Raw genomic sequence first — 18,641 nt, 5'->3', positions numbered from 1 at the left:
CTATCTGCTGGCTGTAGGCAATGTTGGCGCACTTTTGCTCTACTATCCAGCTTTGCTTTTATCTGTGATTGTTTGCAGAATGAAAATGTGTTAAGTAGATGAGCTTCTGTATATTAAGAAGTTTCTTACCTGAAGAAAATAATTCTTATGAGTGCACATGTAGTCAGCTGTAGAATATTGGTAATCTTGTGAATGAGGGAGTGTGGAGAGAGGAATTAAATTTTGTTCTTCATCCTTTGATTGTGGACTATACTTGCTGGGTACTTTCCAAACTGGAATCTTTTTATAGGGAATTATATTTGGTGCTTAGAACATTTCTCACTCAGATTCCAATGATACCTATTGAATGGCTAGGGATACTTGTATAAATATATGTGTTCCAGAAAAAAGATTGTGCTGATGAGGCAAAAGTGGGAAAGAGGGCTTTGTCAAAGATCTTAAGTTAGAGTGATGAATATAGGTTATTTAATGGGGAAAATACCTTTGATATGTGCATTAACTTTATGTTTGAACTTTCATAAATTCAACTCTGATTTCTGAGTTTAGTTGGAAAAGGAGATTGAGAGATTTAAGTAGAACACTACTTGATATTATTTTTTCTTTCAATAGTACAGAAAAGATTTCAAGACTTAAAAACTGAAGAGAAAATGAAACACAGCCATCTAGTGGATGCAACTTTGAGAGCTATAAGCATAGTTAAATTATCATGAGCTCACATAAAAATCGCTCAAGGGTCATTATTAGGCATTCAAGCCAACCACCCCTTATCACACAAAGGAGCAATATATATTTTGTATTACTAAATACTTTAAAACTTTCATGAGAGGGGAAAACATTATATATGGCAGTTGAACTATAGTATTACGTAAATACCCTCAGAGGTCAATGAACTAGCATAACATTATGGTAAGTAAGCTGTGCACATTTGAATTGTAATATATATTAATCAGATTTTTTAAATTGTAAAACTCTAGTAGTACGTCTTTTTTTTTTTTTTAAACCAAATCTTTTTTGCTTATTAAACTACTGCTAGATTTATTTTATTTTATTGGGGAATTGGGGGAGGGAACAGCGTTGGGGAATCAGGGAAGGGGAACACACAAGCCACTGTCCTTTTGTTCCTCAGTCTAGCTGTGGAGGACGTCGCTTCACCGGCCCATGTTGGTATTGTGATCATTGCGTTCTTCCCGGCTGAGGCAGATCGGTTGCCAGACCTTGGACAGCTGCTCGCGGTGGCTCACGGCTGCTCACGCTGGCTGCTGGCCACTCACAGTAGCTTACTGCAGCCCATTGCAGCCCACTGCAGCCTATGCCATTGCTGGCGACTCACGGCAGCCCAGCTCCAGGTCGAGCTGTTGTTCACAATCCCATCTGCAGAGGGTGCAGCACCACTTGCCCATGTGGGATCCGAACCGGCAGCCCTGCTGCTCAGAGCTTGCGCTCCCAAGCCAACTCTTAACCAACAAGCCACTTGGCCGGCCATCTAGTAGTGCCTCTTAAATACATGTATATTCTGAAACATTGCTGGAAAATTTCTAAGTCTCTCTTCCCTATATAAATTAACCTATTATTTTGGTTGAAGCACAGATTTATTTATCTACTGTCTCCTATAGAATAAATTTTAGTCATTGTTGGCTTACAAACTTTATTGATGCAAAAATGAATTATTTTCCAGGAGCAAGACAGTGCTGTACAAAATATGCACAAGAAAGTAGAAAAATTAGAAGCTGAACACATGGAGTGCTCTGACCTTTTACGGAGACAAACAAGTGAACTTGAATTTAGCACTCAGCGAGAGGAACATCTTAGAAAAGAATTTGAGGTACATTTTCTCATTCTTTTATAACTTATGTATGTTAACCAGTCAATAATTTAAGGTCAGAGAAAGTTTTGTCATGCAATAAAAAATAAAACTAATTTTTGACATTTATTTATATTGAATATTTGGCTCCTTTGAAAACTTTTGTATCTGAGTAAATTATATTTTGCCCCTAATTTTAAAAATCAATTTTTAACAATTCTCATGGAATATTTGGAAAGTTTGAGGGTGATTGTTTACACTCTAATGTTGAGGAAGCAGTACAGGAAAAGATTTTGTATATATAATATTACATTCTAATTTGGTAATTTGAATCATATACTAGCTGCATGATTTTGTGGAATGCTTTAAAGGTAAGAGGAGATGGGAAAGGAGCATCAGTTTACAAATGAAAAATATGATTTTATGAGTGTATAATATTCTAATCTTGAGAGAAATGAAATTTACTTAATTCTTCCTTTAAAAATTTCCTTTTGCTTTGTGGGAAATGAAATATTAGATAAATAAGTTCGTCTTACATATAACTTATAATTGTTATTAGGTAAATAAACATTTATAAAAAATATTTAATGATAAAATGCGAGAAGTACTCTTGTTAAACTCACTGCTATCATTTAACATTGTTTTGGGAATTTTAGCCAAAGAAATAAATAAAGGCCAGAGCAGCAATAAGAATTATAATTTTTGGAAAGAAAGAAATATGATTCTTATTATTTTCAGATGATATGCTTATAACCCTGTATAATCAAGAAAATCAACTTTGAAATTATTGACACTAGTAATAGGAGTCCAGGAAGAAAATAATATATAACAATTATATTTACAATCTTACATACCGGCAACAATAAGAGAATAAAATATTTAAAAAGTTTCCACCACAGTGATAAAAATAGAAATACCATTAACAACAAATACATAAAAAATTATGAAATTTAACTGAGAGTCTTAAAAGAAGATGGTGAGACATTTTGGGAACACTTAACATTGTAAAAACGTGAATCCTCCCTAGATTACATTATGAATTATATGGGTTAAAGCAGTTCCAGTAAAAAATTCAATGGAATTATTTTGGAAAGACAGATTCTAAAATTCATGTGGAAAACCTGAAGAGCCCAATGAGAATATGAAAATTTTTATAAGAATTATGAATGGGGTCTTATACTAGAAGTGAATATGTACTGTAAATCGTCAGTAATGTATCATTTGTGGTTTTTGGTTGTATGCAACAGAAACCAACTTTGGTTAACTTAAAAAGGGAATTCAGTGGAAGAATATGGAAATCCTATTCACAGAATCAGAAGGAATGCTGAGGAATCAGACTCTGAAAGCATGTGAATCCCAGAGCATCTCTAGGGGTCTTGGGAGTGGAAATGATGGATGAAGTTGGGATGAATTGTTATCAATAATTTTCATTCTTTTCGTAGCTTTATTCAGGATTCAAATCCCAGGAAGAGAACATTTGATTGAAAGAAGTAATTTTCCCCAAATAAATCATTTTCCATTCTACTAAATTAAAGCTCCCAAAAGAGTTTCTCATAAAATCAGGATGCTGGTACCAAAGAAGGGAAAAAGATTGTTGGGTGACCAAAAAGTATAATAACTCTAAGGCCAGACTTTCAGTGGAACAGAATTGAAAGACTAGTAGTAGACTTACAAAATATTTATAAAAATTTAGTATATAATTTTAAATCAGTGAGGATAGGAAAGGTTATTCAGTGAATTGTATTGAAATAATTGGATTAACTGTTTGGGACAAAATAAAATTTGATTTGTATCTTACATTATATTCTAAAATAAATTCCAGTTGGATTAAAAAGAGTGAAATATTAAAAATGATGAACTAAGAAGAAAATTTAGATTAATTTTTTTTTGTTCTCTGAGTATAGTGTGATTTACTACTGATCATAAAAGCAGTAAATAAAATTACAAAGGAATAGATTTATAGCTTTGACTACGAAAAATTAAAGTCATTGTAAGTGAAACCCTATTTTAAATAAAACAAAAAGACGAATAACCAAATAAGAAAAATATTTACAGCAAAAGGTAAATATATCTCTATTTCTATGTCTCTGTATCTCTGAGCATACAATGAATGGCTTTGCCATATACTCAACTGGCAAAGAATTCAAGTGGAGTAGATTTGGAGAGATCAGGAATGTTTTGTTTTAATTGTTATATTTGACGTGCCTGTTTGACATACAGGTGGAGCTATTGAGTAGGTAGTTGAATTTGTGGGTATTAGTCTTAGGGAAGCCTAACTGTAGGATGATAGGAATGTGCCGAATAATTCACTGGGAAATTTTAAAATGTTACAATCTGTGTAGGTCTTTTCTCTGTGTTTATTTAGTTTCTGCAAAGAGTTGCCTGCTAGTTTCCTTTTTGGTGGTTATAAAACGGAAGAACATGGCGGAAGAATCTGGGTGTCATACTGTTCAGTATGCAGACTTTCCCCTGATTTCAGTCTTGTGTACCCCTCTCTCTGCCCCCTCTCTGTGTATTCCCTATATCCAGACTTGGGTTCAGATTCCCATTCCCCACATAATAAACCTCCTGTTTGTGTAATGGTTAGGGAGGGGTATTGTTTGGCTACTTGGGGTGCAGATGGATGCCTGGAGGTTAAGTTTCTTATACTGATGACATTTAAAAAAAACTTAGAGATATTTACTTGTTTTCTTATTTATAGTGTGCAATTCATTGGTCTTTAGTACATTCACAGAGTTGTGCAACCATCACCACAATCAATTTTAGAATGTTCGCATCGCCTCAATAAGAAGTTCCATATCCATTAGCCATGACTCTCTTATTCCCCTCTCTCTCAGCCCTACGCAACCATTAACCTACTTTCTGCCTTTATAGATTTGCCTGTTCTGGATATTTCATATTAATGGAATCCTGCAATATGTGGTCTTTTGTGTTTGACTTTTTTCACTTAGTGTGATGATTTTGGGATTCATCTATACTGTATCATGTATCAGTATTTCATTCCTTTTTATTACTGAATAAGATTTCATTGTATTGTATGCCACATTTTGTTTGCCCATTCATCAGTTGATGGACATTTGTGTTTCCACCTTTTGGCTATTATGAATAATCCCTCTATGAACATTTGTATACAAGTTTTTGTGTGGACATGTTTTTTGTTCTCTTGTGTATACACCTACAGGTGGAATTATTGCATCACATTGGAGACTCTTTGTTTAACTTTTTGAGGAACTGTCAGACTATTTTGCACAGTGGTGGCACCATTTTATATTCCTCTCAGCAACGTATGAAAGTTCCAATTTCTCCAGATCCTCACCAACACTTGTTATTTGTCCTTTTTATTATGGGCACTCTAGTTGGGTATATAATAGTATCTCATTGTGGTTTTGGTTTGCATCTCTTTAGTAACTGATGATTTTGAATATCATTTCATATGCTTATTGATCATTTGTATATTGTTGGACAAATATCTCTTCAGATCTATTGTCCATTTTTAGTGGGTTATTTGTACCACATGAATGTAAGATGTTAATAATAGGGGAATCTGGGTGTGGGGTGTATAAAAACTTTCAATAATAATATGAACTTGGCAAAGATAAAATTATTCACATGTTTACCACCCATGGCCTAATTTTATGTAGGGTTAGAGAACAAATAAAAATGATATTATATTCTAAATATTTTTAGCTTATTTGTCATTTGTGCTGAACATTTTTTCAGGCCAATAAATTCAGGAATGTATCATCATATTTTACATCATCATTTTTAATATGTGGTTTGTGGATGGCCTGTTCAAAAGAATAGAGTTAAAGATCTGAATATATTTAGAATTTAAAAAAATCATTTGAAGTCACGTTAGGATGCTGTAAAACCCTATGATTATCACTAAAAACATTTTAATTGCCTTATAGGTGTGAAAAATACTAGATAACTGGTTTTTTTTGTTGTTGTTGTTATTGCTAAACTTCTTGGTAAGCCAGTTTTGACCCATTTGAGGAAATGTCTAATGCCTAAACTTTAGGATTTGTTTTTGGATAACTCAGTATTGATTTTTTTCTTGTAAAATATTTACTTGTCTCAATTTATTTTTTATTGATTGATTTTGTAAATATAAAATTGTTTTAACACTAGTTTTACTGTGTGTGTGTGTGTGTGTGTGTGTGTGTTAGCTATTCTGTAAATACTATTGATAATACCAGGTCTCTGGTTTTGGAGAATTTGTAGCTTTGGGGAGCTAGTCCAGATAGTTTCTATTTTTATTCTATTTGCAAGTATTTTATAAGTGGACAAGTATAATCTTTTGACTTATTTCCGATTCTTCATTTTTAGACATCTTTAAAAATTTGGCTTTATATTTAAATTAATGTATTTTGTATTGGCCATTTGACCAGATGATGACACAATGAAGGAGAAGTTAAATGTCTGCAGAGCATTTTTGCTAGTTTTATGTTCAATTTTGGAGACATTAACTACTAGTAATTCTAGATACTTAAGTAATTGTCAGTGGTATTTAAAAAAAAGATTAATATAAGATGCGATAATAAAGAGGAAAATCATTAAAATTTTAATTTACTAGAACAGATTATTTAATGTCAGTAATATCAGACGAAAGCAACTAATAACGATAGACATTTAGTCTAATAAATGTTTTAAATGAAGCTTTTTAATAGTTGCATTTCATGAAAAAGTGATTTCTTTATGTGCCCAGGCAAAAGATGTCTATATATATATATATATATATTTTTTTTTTTATAAACCTGATAAACTGTATACAGTTGTGTGGCTTAATCATCTTAAAGTGGATCAATGTTTTCTTAGATTAAAAAAGCAAACAAACTCCCAATTCAATTTTATAAATTTGGTGCTGGATACTACGGAACCAAGGGAAAAGCGAACTAGAAAAAGAAATATCCATGGCTTTTATAAACATCCTTACAACTAGGGAGTTTTAAAAAAATTTTTTTATCATGGGAAATAAGCTTAACTCAATAAGAAAAAAGAGAAGATGCAAACCTAATTCTGAGAGAACTGAAGAATCTTGCGAAGATTACAGCGTAGAGAGAACAGTCTTTGCAAATAAATTCTGAATTGCTTCTGTCAGTCATATTCTATATTATAGTAACATGAAGGATAGAATGTAGCTTTTTTCCTCTACACATATACTACACTCAAGTGAAAAAGGAAAAGAAAAATTAATTTCACTTTTCATATTGTCCATGAAGGCAACCTCCTATGAGTCATCTTTTTAAAAGCATCAGGTATTTGTGGGAATTATTTTTAAACTCCTATTTGTGTTGATTACTAACTATAAAGTAGGTAAATGATGAAATCACCTGGGTTATATAACTGGGCTTATATGTATTATACATTTCTGTATTTATGTTCATACTGGATTTTCAAATTGCAACTTCATTAAAAAATTTGTTAAATGCTGAATTTTTTTGTTGCCAGAAAAGGTAAAGATGATTTTTTTTTTAAAGATTTTATTGGGGAATTGGGGGAGGGGAACAGACAAGTTGCTGTCATTTTATTCTTCAGTCTAGTTGTGGAGGACGTCGCTTCACTGGCCCATGTTGGTATTATCATTGCTCTCTTCCCGGGTAAGGCAGCTGCTCGCCAGCCATTGGATGGCTACTCACGGCAGCTCAGGGTGGCTCACGGCAGCTCACGAAAGCTCACGACAGCTGCCGGCCAGTCCCACTGCAATCTATGCCATTGCCAGCGACTCACAGCAGCCCAGCTCCAGATCGAGCTGTTGTTCACCATCTTAGCTGTAGAGGGCGCAACGTCACTGACCCTCATGTGGGATCCGATCTGGGGTCCTGCTGCTCAGAGCTGGCATCCCAAGCCAATTCTTAACCATTGCACCACTCGTCTGGCCCCCGAGATGATTTTTAAAGATGCTAAATTAATTTATTACCATGCTAATCAGAATTTGTGGTTTACAGATTCTGTTCCTGAAATTTCCTGTTTTATTATCTGTGGTTTCTTTTATTATACCTAAAAGTAATAGAATCTCTGCCCCCCCCTTAAACTGTTTTATAATCTGAATGGTATGCTTCATTATTCATTCGTTGTGAATGAAAAAAGAAAGTATTCTCCAATTTACTCATGTAGTCATCCTGCTGCCTTCATATGTCCATTCTGAAACTCTGAAACTGTTGCATTTCTCAGTGACTAATTTTGAGGTTTCTCTCTTCAAGCTGCATTTCACCATGGTTAAAATGATAAGACACATAGAACTCTGAATATTTGTACATTCAGCTCTTTCTTGAAACTGCTGTGTAATTTTAGAGTGAGGACCACCTTAAATGAGCCTGTTTATGTAAAATCATCTTAGAAGATTCTGGAAAACAAGTATGATTTGGCTATTAATAAAACAGTTGCAAATGAATGGTAATCCATGCAGAGATATAAGACGTGTCCCCTAGAGGCTGTTGGTGTTCTGGGGTAAATTTTGTGTAACTGTTTGGAAGTAGTGCTTTATAACACACTCCTGAGAAATCCCTAACTAGTTTGTACTTGTGTGATATGTCCTTCCCTATTTTTTTTGATGTCCATTTTAGTGGGCTAAATTTTGTGTATCAGTTTTACTGCTTGACCAAGTCCTTTAAATTCACATATATCCGCTGGACTGGGTATATTCTATTTGAGGAGAAAGTATGTAGTAGGAACTATTTTTTGCCCACTCTTTTAGCCAATTCATGGTATACATGTGTTTTCAAAACTTTTGGAATAGGCCCATGGAAACCGTGGGAGCAAATGTGGTGTGGAGAACAAATGTCTCAATGTGTTTGGTTGATTCTGCTGCTGATTGGAGCCTGCCGCTGATGCTCTGTGTTATGACAAAACATGTACCGGAGGGCTGGACAGTAGACATCAGTCTCTATGTTATCTTTTTTCAAAGATGAACACTCACTTTTCTTAAGTGGAGTAGATTATCTAATTGGGCTTAATATGATCTAATGAGGTATGTCATAAAATAAAATAAATTAGGTATGGTGAACATACAGTATTTCCTGAAATAAAAATCTCTTGGCAGTATATTGCAGTAGGAAAGGACATGACAACCAGCTAATAAATGATAAAATATGTGACCATTTTGTGTTACATAAAAAGCGCTGCTGTGCCTAGTGTTAGGGAATAGACAAAGTATAATGTAATACATACTTATTTTTAATTTAAAAATTTTTTTTATTGGTGGAAGGGAACAGCGTTGGGGAATCAGGGGAGGGAAACAGACAAGTTGCTGTCCTTTTGTTCTTCAGTCTAGTCGTGGAGGACGTTGCTTCACTGGCCCATGTAGGTATTATCATTGCACTCTTCCCGGGTGAGGCAGATTGGTCGCCGGGTTCTGGACGACCGCTCATGGAGGCTAACAGCAGCCCACTGCAGCAGGGGCTGCAGCCTACGCTGTCACCAGCGACTCACAGCAGCCCAGCTCCAGGTCAAGCTATTGTTCACCATCTTAGCTATAGAGGGCAGTGTCACTGGCCCTCATGTGGGATCTGAACCAGGGCCCTGCTGCTCAGAGCTGATATCCCAAGCCAGCTCCTAACCAGCGTGCCACTCGGCCAGCCCTGTAATATTTACTTTTATTACAGACAAACCTGTATAGTTAAATTGACTTGTATATATGAATTTGTGTTGGATTTTGTATTTTAATTTGAATTATATTTTGCCTTCTTTCCCTGCTTTGTTGACTACGTTAGGATTGGATACTAATGAGACAGTTAGTGATTATTGTACTAGTTCTCTTAGGCAGTATTATTGGAAAAAATTTTGTGAATAGCATCTTAATGTTCCTCTACCACCCTCTGCTGGATATAAGAATTAATTCACCTGAGTAAATTAAAAAATATATTTATTAGAAGGGCTTTAATTTAATAATGTCTGTCAACAAAGCCCACTCTTCGAAGGAGTTATTTAGTGATTTGAAGATATTTTTTCCTGTCCTTACTGATTAATTAATAGGTTTAATAATAATAAACAATTTATAAATTTGTTTTCTTCTGGACATTTCATTCAAAGTATGAAAGTATGAAAATAAAGATATGCTCTTTGGTTTATTATTTCAAGCCAACGTCTTCTTGATTTTTGGAGTGAAAATCATATAATTAATTAATATGACATAACATATACATAAGGAATGAAAACAAGACTGAATCGTTGATTCTTTTATCATAGAATCACTGAACAGTCTGTATTTTAATAAAATATAAGACTATTTTGATAGAGAAACTTAATGCATATGCTCTTTGAAATTCAAAATAATATATTTTATTATATTAATATAATATTAATATATTAGCATTGTTTGACTGGTTTCTTCCCTCTCTCTGCCCTTTATTAGTTTTTTACTTGTTCTAATCATTTATCTCAATGTCTGTGGGTTATTTCCTTGTGACTGATAAGACTTCTGACTTATAGAATCTAAAATGAGCATACTGAATACTGAGAAAATCAACTTTAATTCTTTTTTTTTTTTTTAAATTATGTTGGGGAACAGTATGTTTTTCCAGGACCCATCAGCTCCAAATCAAGTAGTTGTTTCAATCTAGTTGTGGAGGGTGCAGCTCCTTGGCTCATGTGGGGATCGAACTGGCAACCTTGGTGTTATGAGCCTGCACTCTAACCACTGAGCTAACTGGCTGCCCCTCAACTTTAATTCTTTAAGGACAGGAACTTCATCTTATGGGGTCTACATAGAAAATTTTTCTTTAAAGTAGTATTGTGCCTACCTAGGGTAATGCTCATGTTAATCTGGCTAAACGTAAGGATTTCTCTCTATAGCATGCACCATGCTTTATACCTACACCCAATGAGGATCCCTTGTTTGAAGGATTCAAAGTCAGCATTTAGAGGGATCTCTTTTTTTCAAAAATCAAGAAGCTTGTCTTAGGCTGTCACTTCTTTGACAGTAGTTCTTACACTCTGGGATTCTTTTGATTTTTTAATTGAGATATACATCACATATCATAAAATTCACCGCTTTAGAGTATACAATTCAGTGGTTTTTAGTATACACCCCAAATTGTGCAACATGACCACTATCTAATTCCAAAATGATCTCATCATCCCAACAGAAAACTTCGTGTTCATTAGCAGTCACTGCTCATTTCTCCCTCTGCCCCTAGAGATTGGCTAAGACACTGCGTATCTGTATAGATTTGCCCATTCTAGACATTTCATATAAATGAAGTCATCCAATATGTGGTCCTTTTTGTCTGGTTTCTTTCACTTAACATATATTTTCAAGGTTCATCTATGTTGCAGCTTGTATTGGCACTTAATTGCTTTTTATGGCTGAATAATATTCCATTGTGTGGATATACCACATTTCGTTTATCCATTCATGATGGACACTTGGGTGTTTCCACCTTTCGCTATTATGAGAAATGCTATATGAACATTTATGCATATGTTTTTGTTTAAACATGTTTTTATTTCTCTTTGGTATATGCCCAGGAGTGGAGTTGCTGGATCGTATGGTAACTGTTTAACTTTTTGAGGAATTGTCAAACTGTTTTCCATAGTGATGGCACCATTTTACATTGCCACCAATAATGTATGAAGTTTCCAATTTCTCTACATCCTCACCAATACTTGTTATTTTCCATTTTTAAAATCATAGTCATCCTAGCGGGCATGAAGATGTATCTCTTTGTGTTTTTTCTTTTTTTCTTTTATGATTTTTATTAAAATATAGCTAACATAAAATATTATGTTAGTTTCAGGTGTACACCATAGTTATTCAACATTTATATACCTAAAGAATTGATCACCATAAGTCCAGCAACCATCTGACACTGTACAACACTATCACAATATTATTGACTATATTCCCCATGCTGTACATTCCATTCCATGACTTATTTGTTTTATACCTGGAAATTTGGACCTCTTATTCCCCTTTACCTTTTCTCCCCTTTAAAATTTTTTAAATTACAGTTGACATTCAACATTATCTTTTATTAATTTCTGGCATAGAGCATAGTGGTCAGACATTTTCATAATTTAAGAAATGATTGACCTGACTAGTCTAGTACCCACCTGGCACTATACATAGTTATGACCATATTATTGACTATATTCCCTATGCTTTACTTTACATCCCCTGACTATTTTGTAACTACCAGTTTCTACTTCTTAATCCCTTTATCTTTTTCACTCAGCCCCCAGCCCTCTCCCATCTATCACCCCAACAAATTTAGTGTTCATCTGACACTATACATAGTTATTAGAATATTATTGACTATATTCCTTATGCTATACCCTACATCCCCATGATTACTATATAACAACCAATTTGTACTTCTTAATCCCTTTCACCTTTTTCACTCAGTCCCAATCCCCCTCCCATCTGGCAAACATTAAAATGTCTTCTGTATCTATGAGTTTGTTTCTGTTTTGTTTGTTTATTTTGTTCTTTAGAGTCCACATATAAGCAAAATCACATTGCATCTGTCTTTCTCTGTCTGACATTCTCCACTCAGCACAACACCCTCTAGGTCCATTCATGCTGCCACAGATGGCAAGAACCCATTTCCTTCCATGGCCGAGCAATATTCCATTGTATATATGTACCACCTCCTCTTTATCCATTCTTCCACTGACAGACACCCAGGCTGCCTCCACATCTTGGGCATTGTAAACAATGCTGCAATAAATATATGGATGCACATGTCTCCCTGAAGTAGCATTTGGGTTTCTTCAGATAAATAGCCTGAAGTGGGATTACTGGGTCCTTTTTTTGTCTTGTTATAGCCTGTGTTTTAAAGTCTATTTTGTTTGGTGTTAAGTATTGCTACAGCTTTTTTGTTTCCATTTTCATGAAATATCTTTTTCCATCCCTTTACTTTCCATCTGTGTGTGTCTTTCGATCTGAAGTGAGTCTCTTGTAGGCAGTGTATTAAGGGTTTTGCTTTCTTATCCATTCAGCCCTCCTGTATCTTTTGAGTGGAGCATTGAATGCATTTACATTGAAAATACTTGTTGATAGACATGTAGCTATTGCCATTTTATTCATAATTTTGATCTTTTCTCCCCCCATCTTAAAGAAGTCCCTCTAACATTCCTTGTGATACTGGTTTGGTGTTGATAAACTCTTTTAGCTTTTTCTTGTCTGGGAAACTCTTTATCTGTCCTTCGATTCTAAATGATAGCTTTGCTGGGTAGAGTAATCTTGGTTGTAGGTCCTTGCTTTTCATCACATTGAATATTTTGTGCCAATCTCTTCTGGCCTGCAATGTTTCTGTTGAGAAACCTGCTGACAATCTTATGGCACCTCCCTTATAAGTTACTAGTTGCCATTCTTTTGCTACTTTTAGGATTCTCTCTTTGTCTTTAATACTTGCCTTTCTAATTATGATGTGTCTTGGTGTGGGCCTGTTTGTGTTCTTCTTGTTTGTGCCTCCTGGACTTGTATATCTATTTCCTTCAGCAGGTGAGGAAAGTTTTCAGTCATTATTTCTTCAAATAGGTTTTCAATCTCTTGCTTTCTCTTTTCTCCTTCTGGTACCTCTATGATGCAAATGTTGTTACTCTTGATATTGTCCCAAAGGTCTCTTAAACTATCCTCATTTTTTTTTCTTGTTGCTGTTCTGATTAGGTGTTTTCTGCTACTTTGTCTTCCAAATCGCTGATTCAGTCCTCTGCTTCATGTAGTCTGCTGACAATTCCTTCTAGTGCATTCTTCATTTCCATTATTGTATTCTTCACTTCTGATTGGTTCTTTTTTATGGTCTCTGTGTCCTTTTTTATGTTTGCTATCTCTCTGTTGAAGTTCCCACTAAGTTCCTTGAGCACCCTTATAACCATTGTTTTGAATTGTGTATTTGGTAGGTTGCTTGCCTCCATTTTGTTTAGTTTTTTTTTTTTCCCCTGCAGTTTTCTCCTACTCTTTCATTTGCAATGTATTTCTTTGTTTCCTCATTTTGGCTGCCTCTCTGTTTGTTTCTGTGTATTAGGTAGATCTGCTATGTCTCCCAGACTTGCCCAGGTGGCCTTATGTAGTAGGTGCCCTGTGGAGCTTTGGCACAGTCTCCCTGGTCACCTGCTCTAGGTGCTCCAGGTGTGTCTTTTGTGTGGGTTATGTGTGCTCTCCTGTTATATATGAACCTTGATTGCTGTTGGCACATCAGTGAGTGGGATTGACCCTCAGGTTGATTGGCTGTGGGATTTGACCATGTCCACAGCTTACAGGCTGCCATGGGGAGTCTTACCCCAGTGAGTGGGATTTGCTCCAGCAGGCTCTGGTGCCTGTTGAGACTGCTCTTTGGGTGTGACACTTGTGGGACTAATTGGGTGGTGTTCTGCTGTGGTCTGAAGCCAACCTCCAGGTATATTGGTTCTGGGACCTCTTGTGAGGGGCTGTGGTGCAGGCCCAGGTCACCCACTGCCTGTGACTGGCCGGGGAATACTTGGTAGGAACTACAAAGTGATATGTGGTTGTTTGCTGCCTGTATTAACCCTGGAGGCATGTGGGAGAGGCCACCCTGTGAACTGAGGATGGCTGCCACCAGTACTGGGCCTGGGGTAGCTCTACAAAAAGTCAGGACACCCCGAGGACTGCTGCCACCTGCTGGCTCCCTTAAGGTTCAGTCCCTGATCAAGCCTTGTGCAGCATATGAGCTGGGTGAGACAGAGTCACAGGGAGTCATTAGAGTGGGAAGAATTGTGGTCAGTGAGTTAATGTAGACTCTAGTGTGGTTGTGGTACCAGTGCTGAGCCTGGAGCTACTCAGCAAAAGTTTCAGAGCACACCAAGGCCAGCTGCTGCCTGCCTGGGTTCTGCGGAGTCTGATAGCTTTTAAAGAAAGAGTGCAATATGGGTGAGGCTGATTGCTCTGGGAGGAAGTGCCTCTGCTGTTGGGTGAGTTAGGTGGGACGAGATCCCAGTGATTCAGCAGAGTGGAACAGTGGAGCTCACTAGGCTAGTCACATTCAGATTTGCCCTGTGGGGGATTGGCTTAACACAGGAAAGATGGCGCCTGCCTGCCGGCTGCACATAAGGAGGACCCTACTCAGTGAAAATGGCGACTGCCTTCTAGCCCCCATGCCAAGACCACATATCTCAGTCTGACCCCCCATATGCGTCTGACACTCCTGGAGTGACTGTCCCTCCACTGGAGCCCAAGGTGAGTGCCTATGAGTGAGAGAGCCTGTGCGCGGGCTGTTGAAGAGGATGTCTGGGTTTCCTGCAGTCTTCTATCCCACCTGGATGTTTGGAATCCCCACTGTTTTTCACAGCCAGATGTTGTGGGGCTCCTCTTTTTGGCACCAGCCTGTGTGGGACTGGAGTCCCATGCTCCTCTGGGGTGTGGGGAACCTCCATGGCTGAGATACCCCTCCCAGTTCTCAACCGCCACACGGAACTTTGGGGCTAGTTTTGCATCACCACCACTCCTACCAGTCTCGACATGACTTCTTTATATCCTTAGTTATAAAACTTCTGTTTAACCAGACTGCAGATGGTTCTCCAGGTTGATTGTCCCATAATTTAGTTGTAATTTTAATGTGTTCATGGAAGGAATCAGGCACAGTGTTTATTTACTCTGCCATCTTGGATCTCTTCATTTCTATACCTTTGTGGTTTTCACTTACATTTCCCCAATGACTAATAATGTTGAACATAATTTCATGTACTTACTGCCTATTAGTATATCTTCTTTGGAGAAATGTCTGTTCTATCCCTCTACCAATTTAGAAAATTGAGTTGTTTGCCTTTTTGTTGTAAGAGTTCTTTTTGTATTCTGGATACTGGACCCTTATCAGATATATGATTTGTAAATATTTCTCCCATTCTCTAGATTGTCTTTTCACTTTCTTGATAATGTCCTTTGATGTGCAAAAGCTAAAAATTTTGGTGAAGAAGTGAAGTTTATATATTTTTTCTTTTGTTATGCTTTTGGTGTCATATTTCAGAATCTGAGGTCATGAAGACTTACCCCTGTGTTTCTTCTAAGATTTTTTTTTTATCATTTTAGCTGTTATATTTAGGTTATTGATCTCTTTTGAGTTCATATATATGATGTGAGGCAGTGGTCCCAATATATTCTTCTGCCTGTGTATATCCAGTTGTGTCAGCACCATTTAATGAAAAAAAAGATTCTTTCTCATTGAATGGTCTTGGCACTTGTGTCAAAAATCAATTGACCATTGGGCAGGCCGAGTGGCGCGTTGGTTAAGAGCTGGCTTGGGACGTCAGCTCTGAGCAGCAGGGCCCCAGTTCGGATCCCACATGAGGGCCAGTGACACTGCATCCTCTACAGCTAAGATGGCGAACAACAGCTCGACCTGGAGCTGGGCTGCTGTGAGTCACTGGCAATGGCGTAGGCTGCACTGGGGCTGCAGGGGGCTGCTGTGAGCTACCATGAGTGGCCAGCAGCCAGAGTGAGCTGCCATGAGCTACCGTGAGCGGCACCCCAATGGCCGGCGAGTGACTGCCTCATCTGGGAAGAGTGCAATGGTAATACCAACATGGACCAGTGAAGCGACGTCCTCCACAACTAGACTGAAGAACAAAAGGACAGCAACCTGTCTGTTCCCCTTCCCTGATTCCCCAACACTGTTCCCTCCCCCAACTCCCCAATAAAATCTTTAAAAAAAAATTGTTTGGCTTTAATCCTCTGTTTCTTACATGATTATGATGATGAAATTTCTTTTTCATATAATAGCTAATGACATCCCATGGGACTAACATTTAGGGTGATACCTGTTTTGAGAAAAGTAGAAGCAAGTATGAAGGGAATATTTTGTTGATTTATCTTAATATTTCAACAATATAGGTAGGAATTGATTGATTTGAAGTCCTGCCTTCCCATTTGCTTTTTTTTTTTTTTTTAAAGATTTTATTGGGGAATCGGCGGGGAACAGACAAGTTGCTGTCCTTTTGTTCTTCAGTCTAGTTGTGGAGGATGTCTCTTCACTGGCCCATGTTGGTATTATCATTGCGCTCTTCTCGGCCGAGGCAGTCAGTCGCCGGCCATTGGATGGCTGCTCACGACGGCTCACGGTGGCTCATGGCAGCTCTCGCCGGCTGCCGGCCACTCACAGTAGCTCATGGCAGCCCACTTCAGCAGGGGCTACAGCCTACACCTTTGCTGGCTACTCTTAGCAGCCCAGCTCCAGGTTGAGCTGTTTTTCACCATCTTAGCTATGTAGGGCTCAGCATCACTAGCCCATGCGGGAACCGAACCAGCGGCCCTGCTGCTCAGAGCTTGCGCCCCCCACAAGCCAACTGAGCCACTCGGCCGGCCCCCATTTGCTTTTTATGTTTACATTTGAATGGCTTAATTCATTTTAATGATCTTTTGTTGTCATAATATAATTTTGTTGAGTAAATAATAACACAAGCACCATATGTCCTTATTAACCTTAATACCTTTGCTTTTGTTCTTGTTTCAAACAGCTTTTCAATAAGGAAAATTTGAATCATATATAAAAGTAGATAGAATACTATAATGAGCATGTGGCTATCACTCAGCTTCAATAATTATCAACTATTGACCAATATTCTTTCATGAATACCATCCCCCGACTTGTAACCCCCAGCTTGATTATTTTAAAGCAAATCCAGATTATATAATTTCATCCATGAACACTTTAGTATGTATTTTTAAAAGATTGCATTTAAAAGAAATATTATTTTTATTATTATCACACCTATAAATGTAATAATAATTCCTTAGTATCAAACATCTAAATTTCTTCATTTCCAGTTTTTCTGAGTGTCTTGAGTCTTCAGAGTTAAACAATGAATATTTACATGTTTCAAAATCTTCTATTAGTTTAGGATATAAATGTCAGGTTTTGCTTTCAAAGAGGTTATACTATACTAACAAAGTATCATTTTATCCTTTTGGAATCCAGTTACCTTTAGTTCCAAAGTTTGGACTTACTGCTTTATCTGCCCACTGAAGAAAAGTATTTTCTAGTGTAGTAACTTATTAAGAGAGATTATTGACAGGGTTGCAAAATCTAAACAAAGCAGTTAATTCAGTATAAAAAGTATTTTGTGACTTTTGTGTTTGTGTAACACAGAGTGATTAAATACACAAGCAGAATTGCTTCTTGACTATGAAGGCAAGTGGTGTCCAGAAAGGCCTCCAGAGAAGAAGGGGTATTTGCACTATAATAGACGACATCATGAAAATGTGCTTTGCTCGGAGAGAAGTATAGTCATGTCTTACTTGTTCACAGATTGCTCGATAAGTCTGGGTATTATCCAGTCTTTATTTATGCTTCTCCTCTTTGTATTCCTTTACTATACCTGTAAAGAAAAGGAGATGGTGGGACCAAAGCAGAAAAATCAAATTAATCAAATGGAGCATTAAAAAAAACCCTCCAGCTTAGGCTAAATGATAGAGTTTATAATGAATAGAAACTTAATTTCTTGCCCAAACTTTATCTAGGAAATGAAATTAAATTAGTAATGCCTTTTCTCATCACTATGGAACTATCTATATTTGACAGAGGACTCTAGGCCTGGCTTTTCTCTGCTACTGTTACCCTGAGACATGTGCAGCTGGGTGTTCCCATAAGGCTACTTGTCCAGCCCCTAACAGGCTTTTGGCCATGACCAGTCCCCTCTTTGGAACTAGGAATCCATTACTTCCCGGGGTTGTGCTTTCTTAACAAAAATGACATTTAAAAATAAAGCTCTTGATTTTTGCTCCTGGCCAGAGGCTGACTCCTGCCTGAACAATTCATAAATTAGACTTCATCATAATGAAAACTTTTGCTGTGTGAAAGACGCTGTTAAGAGAATGTAAAGAAAAGCTGTAGACTGAGAGTAAATATTTAGAAATCACATATCCAATGAATGACTTCTCTCCAGG

General features: G+C 36.9%; 1 protein-coding gene across 1 annotated transcript in view; it reads left to right on the top strand.

The window, feature by feature from the left end:
• The window catches only part of LOC109394389 (coiled-coil domain-containing protein 171-like), a gene marked incomplete at its 3' end in the record, with an annotated part of 77,214 nt that overhangs the window by 46,156 nt on the left and 12,417 nt on the right, over positions 1-18,641 (top strand). Inside the window, exon 7 of the mRNA XM_019664408.1 lies at positions 1,676-1,822. Coding sequence (XP_019519953.1) covers positions 1,676-1,822 — 147 coding nt within the window. The remainder of the gene's footprint in view (positions 1-1,675; positions 1,823-18,641) is intronic.

This window comes from Hipposideros armiger, unplaced genomic scaffold (genome assembly GCF_001890085.2).
Source record: "Hipposideros armiger isolate ML-2016 unplaced genomic scaffold, ASM189008v1 scaffold_422, whole genome shotgun sequence".
NCBI lineage: Eukaryota > Metazoa > Chordata > Mammalia > Chiroptera > Hipposideridae > Hipposideros > Hipposideros armiger.
The sequence above is the reverse complement of the archived record's forward strand: the minus strand, read 5'-3'. Positions and strand labels throughout refer to the sequence as shown.